This window comes from Danio rerio, chromosome 23, assembly GCF_049306965.1.
Source record: "Danio rerio strain Tuebingen ecotype United States chromosome 23, GRCz12tu, whole genome shotgun sequence".
Classification (NCBI taxonomy): domain Eukaryota; kingdom Metazoa; phylum Chordata; class Actinopteri; order Cypriniformes; family Danionidae; genus Danio; species Danio rerio.
In genome coordinates this window covers 46,893,344-46,905,808 of record NC_133198.1, presented here as the reverse complement: position 1 = coordinate 46,905,808, position 12,465 = coordinate 46,893,344, and the positions used below count along the sequence as shown (strand labels likewise).

Sequence of the window (12,465 nt, the reverse complement as noted above, 5' to 3'; positions counted from 1 at the left end):
ATGCATTTTACTCTATTACTGCATTTCACTGCATCTAATTCTGCATTTTAATGCCTTTGCTGATGAATTTACTCTATCAGTGCATTTCAGTGCATTCACTGCCGCATTTCACTGCCTCTACTAATGCTTTTTACAATCTTTACTGCATTTCATTGCTTTTATTCATGCATTTTACTACCACAGCTGATGCATTTCAATCTAATGCTGCATTTCACTGCATCTACTGATGCATTTAAATATATTACTGTATTTCACTGCATCCTCTATTTCAGTTCACTGCCTCTACTGATGCATTTTACCCTATCACTACAGTTCACTGCATCTACTGCTGCATTTTAGACTATCACTGCATTTCACTGCCTCTACTGATGCATTTTACACTATTACTGCATGCGACTGCATCTACTGCTGCATTTCACTGCCTCTACTGATGCATTTTACACTATGAATGCATTTCACTGCCTCTACTGCTGCATTTCACTGTGTCCACTGCTGCATTTTACTCTATTACTGCATTATACTGCATTTACTGCTGCATTTTACTCTATTACTGCATTTTATTGCATCTAAGGCTGCATTTCACTGCCTCTACTGTTGCATTTCACTGTCTCCATTAATGCATTTTACTCTATTGCTGCATTTTACTCTGTTACTGCATTTTATTGCCGCTACTGATGCAATTCACTGCCTCTAATAATGTATTTTGATTTATTGCTACATTTCATGACATCTGATGCTTCATTTCACTGCCTATACCAATGCACTTTACCCTATTACTGCATTTCATTGCATCTAATGCTGCATTTCGCTGCCTCTATTTATGCATTCATCTCCATTACTGCATTTTACTGCATCAACTATTAGATTTCACTACGTTATTGGATCTACTGTTGCACTTCATTGGCTCTATTGACACATTTCACTTTCACACTGCTTTTCATTGCATCTAATGCTGCATTTCATTGCCTCTACTGATGTAGTTTTAGATGCATGTTTTTTCCAAACCCAAACTATACTGTTTTCAAAAGCAAAAGTACAAGAAAAGTCCACTGCGACCATAGTTTTACCTTTATTTTACATTGCTGCATTCCTGATTTGAGCGCTCTGCATCACAAGCATTACACAAAATACTTCCAATGAGCCCATGTTGCTTAAATGTCCCCAAAAGCTGCTCTTGGTCATATTTTCTGAAACCCAGTACATCTTTTTAACCAACTGTTCATCCCGAATCAGTCGGCGTTCATTCTGAATCAGCGTGTTTTGCTCCTGATTCGTGATTTAATGCCCTGACTAGTGTTTTTTTTCGGTTTCTCCACAGGTGGTGAAAGTGGCCGGAAGCAACATTTCCCATAAGCTGCGTCTATCCAGTGTGAAGCCGTCGGACGAGGGCACGTACGAATGCCGCGTCATCGACTTCAGCGACAGTAAGCTGCGTCACCACCGCGTGCGAGCGTATCTGCAAGTGCAGCGGCTGGAGGAGGAGCAGCAGCAGGACGTCCCGCAGCACAAACACCAACACAAATCCGGCCGAGAGCTCAGGAAGAGATCCACCGACGACAGCACCACTGACTGCACTGACAGCTGCGTGCTTTAGACACACACACAGAGCCCAAAACACACACACACGAGTCCTAAAGGAGGATAGTTCACCAGACATGGAGAAATCTGTCATTTACTCACGCTCATGTTGTTTTAAACCTGTTTAACTTAACTTTTTTTAGTTTATATATATTAATTTATAGACTAAACTAAGACAGATACATTTTTTAAGCTCTATTTTGTTTTATTTTTGCACATTTGTACTTATTTTATATTTTATTACATTGAATATTGGAAAACTTTTGTGTTTTTACATAATTTTACTTTGTGTTTTTAAGTGTTTATATATTTAGTTTTTGTTTATATGACATAAATATATCTGCACTACCTGACAAAAGTCTTGTTGTGGATTCCAGTTGTAAGAGCAACAAATAATAACTTGACTTCTAGTTGATCATTTGGAAAAGTGGCAGAAGGTGGATTTTTCTGATGAATCATCTGTTGATCTGCATCCTAGTTATCACAAATACTGCAAAAGACCTACTGGAAGCCGCATGGAGCCAAGATTCTCACAGAAATCAGTCAAGTTTGGTGAAGGAAAACTCATGGTTTGGGTTTTTGGAGATCTGCAGAGTGGATGATCAACATCAACAGCCTGAGGTATCAAGACATTTGTGCTGCCCATTACATTACAAACCACAGGAGAGGGACAATTCTCCAGCAGGATAGCGCTCCTGCTCATACTTCAGCCTCCACATCAAAACTCCTGAAAGCAAAGAAGGTCAAGGTGCTCCAGGATTGGCCAGCCCAGTCACCAGACATGAACATTATTGAACATGTCTGGGATAAAATGAAGGAGGAGGCATTGAAGATAAATCCAAAGAGTCTTGATGAACTCTGGGAGTCCTGCAAGAACGCTTTCTTTGCCATTCCAGGTGACTTTATTAATCAGTGATTTGAGTCATGTCAGAGATGTATGGATGCAGTCCTCCAAGCTCATGATGGAGTCAGACACAATATTCATTCTGTTTCCACTGCAGCAGGACTTTATATTCTATACTGGACATTATTTCTGTTCAGTCACAAGACTTTAGTCTAAGCAGAGTTAAACCTTACTGTCGTGATTAAACAATTAAAAATTAAGGCATGATCATATTTTATTGTGGTCAAATAAGCGTAATCTAGAGCAGTGGTTCTCAAACTGTGGTACGTGTACCACTAGTGGTACGCAGGCTTCCTTCTAGTGGTACGCGGAGGAATGAAATATGTCATGTTCATGCTACACACATTTAAAAATTTCTCAAAAATTATGCATATAATATGCCATTTATAAATATAGCCTATATTTCTGAGGTAATCTGCCACGTTGTTTTAACTGTGCAGAGTTGTAGCTGCTTTACTGGGCCTACTACGCTACTGTATTTCAATTCTGCTCATTTTTGGTGGTACTTGGAGAGACAATTTTTTTTCTGAGGTGGTACTTGATGAAAAAAGTTTGAGAACCACTGATCTAGAGGCATTTGCCTTTCATATAAGCCACTTCTACCGAATGATCAACTAGAAGTCAAGTTATTATTTGTTTTCCCTAAAACTTGGATAGGCGACAAGACTTTTGTCAGGTAGTGTGTATGTATTTAAGTATTAAACATATATATGTATATGTATTTAAGCTTTGGTTTATTTGATCATTTTTATTTTTAAATTGGCTCTGATGATTTTCTTTATGTTTTTTTCGCTTGTTTTTCTGGTTTTTTGTTCAATTATATTTTATTTCATTTTAAATTATAAATCCATTTATTAAATGGTGTATTTTGAGTTAATGTTATGCTAATTAAGCTTTTTTTAATAATTTTTTTTTTGTATTTTTATGGTGTTTTGCAATCTTTTTATTTTATATAAACTTTATTATTTATATTAATACATGTGTATATATATATATATATATATATATATATATATATATATATATATATATATATTTTTTTTTTTTTTTTTTTTTTTAATTAATTAATTAATTAATTTATACCTATCACTGACTTACAAAGAGCAGCTTAGACCTCCATCAAAATTAATAATTTAGTTTTACCGAAGAAATCAAGTAATTGTTTTTTTAAAACCATTTAATATGATTTTTAATTTTATATAATTGTGTTTTTGCGTCCCCGTGTTGGTGTGGGTTTCCTCCGGGTGCTCCGGTTTCCCCTACAAGTCCAAAAACATGCGGTACATGTGAATTGGGTAGTTTAAATTGTCCATAGTGTATAAGTGTGAATGAGTATGTATGGATGTTTCCCATTGATGGGTTGCAGCTGGAAGGGCATCTACTGCGTCAAACATATGCTGGATAAGTTGGCGGTTTATTCCGCTGTGGCGACCCTTGATAAATAAAGAGACGAAGCTGAAAAGAAACTGAATGAGGTTTTGCTTTTTAAAGCTTTATTTAATAACACTGCTTTATTTTATTCCATACATTTCCTGATATTTGTTGTTTTCTGTAGGAGTTTTCACTTACACATTCTGCAAAATAAGTTATATTCTGTCAGTCAAACAGGTGTAAAGCATCATACGAGTTGAGATTGTAAATAATGACAGATTTCTGTACATTTTAATTTCTGCGTGAACTATCCCCTTTAACAACCAGATGTATATTTGTGTATAAAAGCCAAGGTAGATGTCTGTTCAGAACAGCGAGTGCATGTGACAAACATTTCTAATAATAATTGAGCAAGAAACCAAACTGAAGCGTGGATTTAATCTCTTTGGTCCTTCTTAGTTTTGATCAGATTCATGGTTTTTGATATGATGTAGTCGAGTAGAAGCGGCAGAGCAAAACGTGAATGTTTGAAATACTCTTCATCAGGTCTAAACGATCACATCATTTATATGCTGTAATATTAATATCATTGTTTACATGTATACACAGTTACGGGCACCAGTTGGAGGGGGCTTTTCTGGACTGGCATCGCCGATGGCAGATTTAATAGCCTGATGAGTGCCAGCGCTTTTTTTTTTGCCAATATATTTCATGAAGCTTTTTGTGTCGATGGACGGATGGTGCAAACACAATATTACGACGTTTCGTGGTTTTTACGCAGCTTTAAAAAGATCTTGAACACTCGCATTATGTTTAATGGTAATAATGACAGCCTTTGTTTCTGGTTTCTTTGATTTTTATGGTTTGATTCAATAGTTTCTGGAAGTAAACCATGTACAGATTGTGTATATTACTGTAATCCTACAAGAAAACGACTGATTTCACTTTCAATGTATGCCTTTATCAGATTAATAAAAACATTGTACATTGATCATATATCTTGGTGTAAAAATGAATATCATGTTTTTCCTTTCTTGTAAAGCTGTTTCTCTCAGTACCCTATAGAAATATGATATACACTCACCGGCCACTTTATTAGGTACACTTACTACTTACTTAATAATACCAGGTTGGGCCCCCTTTTGCCTTGATAACTGTATTAATCCTTTGTGACATAGACATTAGTACAATTGGTACTAATGGGCCCAAAGTGTGCCAAGAAAATATCCCCCACACCATTACACCACCACCACCAGCCTGAGGCATTGATACAAGGCAGGATGGATCCATGTATTCATGTTGTTGAGGCCAAATTCTGACCCGACCATCCGAATGTCACAGCAGAAATGGAGACTCATCAGAGCAGCAACGTTTCTCCAATCTTCTATTGTCCAATTTTGGTGAGCCCGAGCAAATTGTAGCCATGGTTTCCTGATCTGAGCTGACAAAAGTGGCACCCGGTGTGGTCTTCTGCTGCTGTAGCCCATCTGCCTCAAGGTTGGATGTGTTGTGCATTCAGAAATGCTCTTCTGCAAGACATCAGTTGTAGCGAGTGCACTGCAAAAATGCTTTTCTTACTTATTTATCTTGTTTCTAGTCCAAATATCTAACAATTCTTAAATCAAGTAGCATTTTCTAGACAAGCAAAACATATGGTCTTGTTTTGAGAAATAATATGCCAAAATTAAGTGAGATTTTCCATAAAATAAGCAAAATAATCTTGTTTTTCCTTTCATCCTGAGATTACTTTGCTGGTTTTAAAGAAAATCTCTCTTAATTTTGGCATATTTCTTAAAACAAGACAACATCATATCAAATTAAAACTAATATATTTAATAAATATATGTACATTTTTGTTTTTGTGGTTAAAAAAATATGACTTAAATCATAAGAATGTATGCGTAAAGAAGTTTTAACATTTTACAATTTTGGTGAACTCTGATCAGGAAAATACTTTTGTAATGATTTTTAACCAATGGAGGATAGATTTTTATTAGCGAGTCAAAGTCTTCAAAGCTAAATCTATAATGTATTTAGGTTTTGTTTTTAAAAATTTTTTTTATAAAAAATTACCACAAATTGTGGCATTGTGTTGACTGTTAACTACATTTACAAAAATAAATCAAATTTAGTCTCTAATTTTGCCTTATAGCTAGGCCCACACGGAATCTGCACGCGCTGAATTCCACAGATTTTCCGCATTTTTTCCACAGATTTACCACAGAATTCTGCAGATTTTTAGCCCATTATTAATTCTGTTTATTTACTTGAGTAAATGTGTAAATCTGAATTTATTTAGTTTTTATTCAGTCATTTATTACTTTTTATTTCATATATTAAGGTTTAAGTTATGATAATCCGCTGGATACTCCCATAATAATTCCGCAGAAATCCGCAAATTTTTACCAAAATTCTCCGCAGAAATAGCAAAAAACATCCGCAGATTCCGTCTGGCCCTGCTTATAACTGAGGCATATGATTGATTGACCAATCTTTAAAAAAGATAGATTTTTTCTTTTCTAAATGTATGTATGCCCTTATCATTTATTAGCATGTTTTACTCAACAAAGAAGTGAAATTTTGCATTTCTATTTGACTAATTTCACGATTAATCAAAATTATCCACATTATTCATTAGAGTATTTTTAAACGTTACCGCTCCTTTAACGGTCAAAGGGCGGAGCATTTGGCGCGCGATTTGGAGATATATCCAGCTGCAGGCCCGCAGAACCACACACGTTTTAGGCACACACAATCTAGGACACACGATTTAGGCAAACCATATATGGTAACTAACTCTTTAGCATTATCGCCACCTATTGAATTTCACAAGTTTGGTTTCCCATTTCAGTCATTATTATTATTATTATATCATACGATCATTGTAACATCTCTGCAGTTTCTGAACCCAAATTATGTAAATCAAAATAATTGGCTAAAGACACTTATGAATTTATTCATATGTCTACATGCACAAAGAAAACATAACAGACTGACTAATTGTAGCATTAAGTGTAATAAACTAATTCAAGATCTTAATATTATCATACTTGGTTAAATTCACTTTGTTGTAAAATATAAAAAGCAAAAAATAATATGTCACTTTAACATAAATTAGCCTACTAGTCAATCATTTAAACAATATATATAGTTATAAACTGATTATCTTAACTGATTGTCTGATTATAAGTTTATATATAAAATACTATCTTTTACTAAACTGTCACAGCTGTTAGTTATATATATATATATATATATATATATATATATATATATATATATATATATATATATATATATATATATATATATATATATATATACATATTATTTTTTATTAGTAATAGTTAATTTGTTCCTATTGCTAAATTTTGGTTTAAAAACAATTTATTGCTTACTATAAATTAATTAATCATTAATTAAAAGATTATTAGAAAGTTAAGCAAATAAACACTATTAAAATCATATGTACAAGTATGTAAAATAGGAATATAGTGTTACACATTTGTTACATGTAAAAAGATTTTTATTACTATAATGTATTGCCTATATTAACTTGCTATTATTTACTTCATCATAAATTAATGCATTATATAAATTAAACCTGTCCAAATTAGATCGTTCAGCAAGGCCAGCAAACGAGTATCTACTATATTATTGTCAGATAATAATGACTGATCAGCTATGACTGATTAAAAACTGTTCAGTCTATTATATGGCGATCGAAAACAATGCTCCCTACTCGGCCGTCTCGATTGCAATATTTGTGAAATAAAGTAAAGTAAACACTATAGTTTATTGTGTACAATATTTATTAATCATATATATCAAAATATATCGATGACGATGTTCAAAATGACATTAATAACATTAACATCCGTCGTAACCATATATGGTTTGCCTAGATTGTGTGTCCTAGATTGTGTGTGCCTAAAACGTGTGTGGTTCTGCGGGCCTGCAGCTGGATATTATTGGGGATTTGATCCCGTGAATTTGAGGCTGATAATTGGGCAGCCTGCAAAACAGCGTTTTTGTTGTTAAGGAAAGGGCAACATCGCTTTTCTTGTCGCTCAAAACAGCAGTTTTGAGTCTACAGCTCTTCCAATGGTAAGTAAGCCGTGTTTATTTCCATTCCGTGTCCGTTTTTTGGTTGCAAGATTGACCTGTAGGCAATTATCCTATGATTGTGTGCACGCAAACGTGGCGTCTGGTAAATCCTTTCACATTAAGAACTATATCCATATTCATAGAGTAAAAATTGCTGTAATTGCTCCATACAGCAACAATATACGATGGGAATTACTTTCATAACAATGCTGTGCAACTGTTTTTAATTATACATCACTTTCAGTCACGTGTTTACTGTTGCAAGTGTTAAATGTAGCAGGTGTGGGGAAAAAAATAATCTCAATCTCATTTATTTCTGGATTTATTGGATTTATCAATGGTATGGGCTAATTAATTTGATTACATTTTAATCTTTATTTTATTTCATAGAAGTCTGATAACATCGCTTAAAATGTGCATGTGTGATTTTTGAACCTGTTCATTACAAATATATCTGAAAATAGCATTGCATTTTTTGTTTACATTTAGTAAGTTCTCATTCTCATCTATGGTTTTATTGGATTTATGTGTTTGGAGTTTGTACAATTATAACATTTATTTCATTCAATGAAATTCTAATAATATTGTTTATAATTTATGTACAATTTGATTAGGAACATGAATATAAAGATATCAGAAGTCATTGCATCTTTTTTGTTATGCTAAAAAGGAAATCTTGAAAATATGTTTACCTACCATTTTGAAAATGCTTAAGTCATATTTTACAAACTAAAACAAAATATTACACAGCACGTTATTGTAATTTAGAGCATTTTCACACACACACAAAAAAAAACTAAAAAGTGCCATGTTTAAAGACAACTTAATAGCCTAATAATCTTATCATTTGGTGGAAAACACCTGAGCAATCACAACAAATGAAAGTATTTTGAACATTTAGGAAAGTGACATATTTTTTGTTTTATTTTATTATGTATTAATGCTAAAAGTCTAATTCATTTATTCATTTGTTTGTTGTTTTTAATTGTATATTTATTATTGAAATGTTCTTGCCATGAACATAACCTTGGTTGCTGACGTGGCATTACATGAAAAATACATTATATTACACTACATTTTGACCAATACACCCCCCAAAAAAATCCTGGTTACCTCAAAATTTAAGATCTTAAATTTGAGTGATTTTTGCAGAAATTACATTAAACCGACCTAAAATAGATAGTGGCTGTAACATGTTAACTTCTAGTTTAATAAGTTATTATAATTAACATAAAATCATACAATGTCATGACTTTTAAATTATTTTTTTTTTAAATGTTATCATACATATAGACTAAAACAAACATTTTAAAACATATTACCCTTAACCTAAAATTAACAATGCTTTTTATAACAAACAAGCAAACAAGCAAACATTGTCCAGTCCACTATGGTCCCCAAACTTACTAGTTGTACCATGGTATTTGTTGTAAAACTTTTGCCATATGGAAGTGCCCCATAAAACATGGTTACAGTTTTACTGTAAATAAAATATAAGGGCAAACAAATGCCTAACAAACGTGAAACTTGGGATAATTAGTTTCCCTATATTGGTGAGGAATGACTGCCAAAATTGACTAAAAACCTGTACCGTGCAGTTTTTCCTCACCTTTTTCTTTCACAAAGTGCTTCCCTCCCCACTTAAACTTCAAGAAATCACCTATTTCTTTACTCTAATCTCTTATTTGCTTGTGTCAAGTGCTTTGACTCTTTATGGTATTTTTAATTTTGTTGTATGTTTGATTAATAATTTGTATATATTTACTAGCTTGTGAATAGTAAATATTTATTCTCAATGCCAAACACACACACACACACACAAAAGTATTTGGTCGTGATTTATGTTTTTTTTTTTATCGTTTGTATTTATATACTAAATATTAAACATTTCAATTCCAATTCCAAATAAACTAAAAATCTTCACCGTGCCGTTTTTCCCGCCTTTTTCTCTAATAAACTGCTTCTCTCCCCACTTAACCTCAAAAAATCACCTCAATTCTTCATTACTTCGTCTTTTCCATTTGCTTTGTCGTCTTCAGTGGCGGTGAATCCCTCTAACAAAGCTTGTGTCAAGCGCTTTGACTCTTTATGGTATTTTTAATTTTTTTTGTACATTTGATTAATAAATTTGTATATATTTACTAGCTTGTGAATAGTAAATATTTAATGCCAAACACACACACAAACAAAAGTATTTGGTCGTAATTTATGTTTTGTTTTGTTTTTTGTATTTTTGTTTGATCATTTGTATTTATACTAAATATTAAACATTTCATCCCAATTCCAAATAATGCATAATAATATTAAGATTCTGGGATGAAACACAACTTCATTTGGTCCCTTGTATTTTTGTTATATATGTTTATTTTTGTAAAGATTACACATCTTTCACAATGCTAAAAAACTATTAAATTAATCATTCTGAAACATTCCATAGGCTATTATTGATTTAGAGAACATCTGTATTCTGTCAGACAGCATCATTTTATATTGTAATTTATATTCTGATACGAGAATCTAAAACTATATAATTAGCATATATTTTGTCGATTATTGAAGGATGATATGCTCGATATTATAATAAACTAACTAAAAATCTTCACCGTGCCGTTTTTCCCGCCTTTTTCTCTAATAAACTGCTTCTCTCCCCACTTAACCTCAAAAAATCACCTCCATTCTTCATTACTTCGTCTCTTCCATTTGCTTTGTCGTCTTCGGCGGCGGTGGATCCCTCAAACAAAGCTGATGTCAAGCGCTTTGACTCCGTAATGATGTTTCTGCTCTTATCAGAAGCGGCCGGGAGGAAATTGCATTAAGGCCGCATATGGCGCACGTTTAGCCGGCCGCCTAGACGCTTGGGCCCGGTGAATAATAGCGGCTCTGTCAGCCCTGGCAGCAGGATAAATAGCGGAGTACAGTGCAGATAACATGGAGGCTCGCTAACACAAAGCATATGAGGCAGCTTTAATGCGACTCTCACAGGAGCCACATTTATTATCAGGCTGTCAGGGGAGAACCGGCGACCACACCGACCGGACTCAACCAACAGCCGAATTCACAAAAAAAACATCTTAAAGAGATAGTTTACCACAACAAAATAATTCTGTTATCATTTAGTCAACTTACTATTTAGGCCATACTTGTTTCAAGCCTTTCCAAGTACTGCATGGTTTGTGGCTGGAAGATCATCTGCTGTGTAAAAATATGCCAGAATAGTTGGCGGTTCATTCTGCTGTGGCAACCCCTGATAAATGAGAAACTAAGCCAAAGGAAGATGATTTAATGTTTCAAGCTTTGTGTTTTAACAGAAGAAACGCATAAAGAAGATATTTTGATTAAAGTTGAAAACCTGTAGTGACACAGTGGCGCAGTAGCTGTCGCCTCACAGCAAGAAGGTCGCTGGTTCGAACGTCGACTGGGTCAGTTGGCGTCTCTGTGTGGCATTCGCGTGGGTTTCCTCCAGGTGCTTTGGTTTCCCCCACAGTCCAAAGACATGCGGTACAGGTGAATTGGGTGAGGTAAATTGTCCGTAGCGAATGAGTGTGTGTATGGATGTTTTCCAGAGATGGGTTGCAGCTGGAAGGGCATCCGCTGTGTAAAACATATGCTGGATAATTTGGCGGTTTATTCCGCTGTGGCGACCCCAGATTAAAAAAGGGAATAAGCTAAAAAGAAAATGAATGAATGAAAACCTGTAACCATTGACTTTCATTGTATTTGTTTTACTATGGAAGTCAATGGTTACAGCTTTTCAGCTTTCTTCAAACTATCTTCTTTTGTGTTCAACAGAAGAAACTCATGAAGTTTTGGAAACACTTGAGGGAGAGTATATTGTGAATAAATTAAATTATTTGGGCAAAAAGTAGCTCCTAAAATTCAAAAAATAAAAAAATAATAACTTGTATCTCAGTCTCAAAATTTATGACTGTATTCACAAAACATCTTAAAGATATCTCTCACTCACCCAAAAAAACGTTATGTCATCGACATGCCTATTCACTTGTTTCAAGCCTTTAACGATTAACAGAAAAAAGAAATGCATAAGGAAGATATTTTGATGAAAGTTGGAAACCTGTAACCATTGATTTCAATAGTATTTGTGTTTGTATGGAAGTCAATGGTTACAGGTTTTCAGCTTTGTTAAAAAAATATCTTCTTTTGAACTCAAAGTTTTGGAAAATCTTGGTGAGTAAAACGAGAATAAATTTGAATCTTGGAGTGAACTATTCCTTTAATACAAAAAGTAGCTTCTAACTTTTAGAAAAATAATAACATATTTTTGTCTCAAAAAATAATGAACAAATAATAATTATTATTATTATTATGAAACACTGCAAACTATTTTATTGTTTAAAATGTATAACAATAATATTTATGGCATCCTGGCAGAAATAAACAACTCATAAAAACAATACTTCTGAAAGTATTTTCCATAAGTTTCCATAATAATAAATCATTATTTTAGAAAAGTAGCAACTCAATTATTATTGTGTTTTGGCAGAAAA

General features: G+C 33.6%; 2 protein-coding genes across 5 annotated transcripts in view; both read left to right on the top strand.

The window, feature by feature from the left end:
• vstm2la (V-set and transmembrane domain containing 2 like a) overlaps positions 1-2,673 on the top strand; it is a 95,819-nt gene extending 93,146 nt beyond the window's left edge. Inside the window, exon 4 of the mRNA XM_073939432.1 lies at positions 1,319-2,673. Coding sequence (XP_073795533.1) covers positions 1,319-1,594 — 276 coding nt within the window. The 3' untranslated portion in view covers positions 1,595-2,673. The remainder of the gene's footprint in view (positions 1-1,318) is intronic.
• A 5,245-nt stretch (positions 2,674-7,918) lies between these two features.
• Positions 7,919-12,465, top strand: part of rprd1b (regulation of nuclear pre-mRNA domain containing 1B) — a 46,746-nt gene continuing 42,199 nt past the window's right edge. For all 4 annotated transcript variants that reach the window (XM_073938019.1, XM_073938018.1, XM_073938017.1 and 1 more), the window contains exon 1: positions 7,919-7,960. The gene's annotated coding sequence lies outside the window, so the exon portion shown is untranslated. The remainder of the gene's footprint in view (positions 7,961-12,465) is intronic.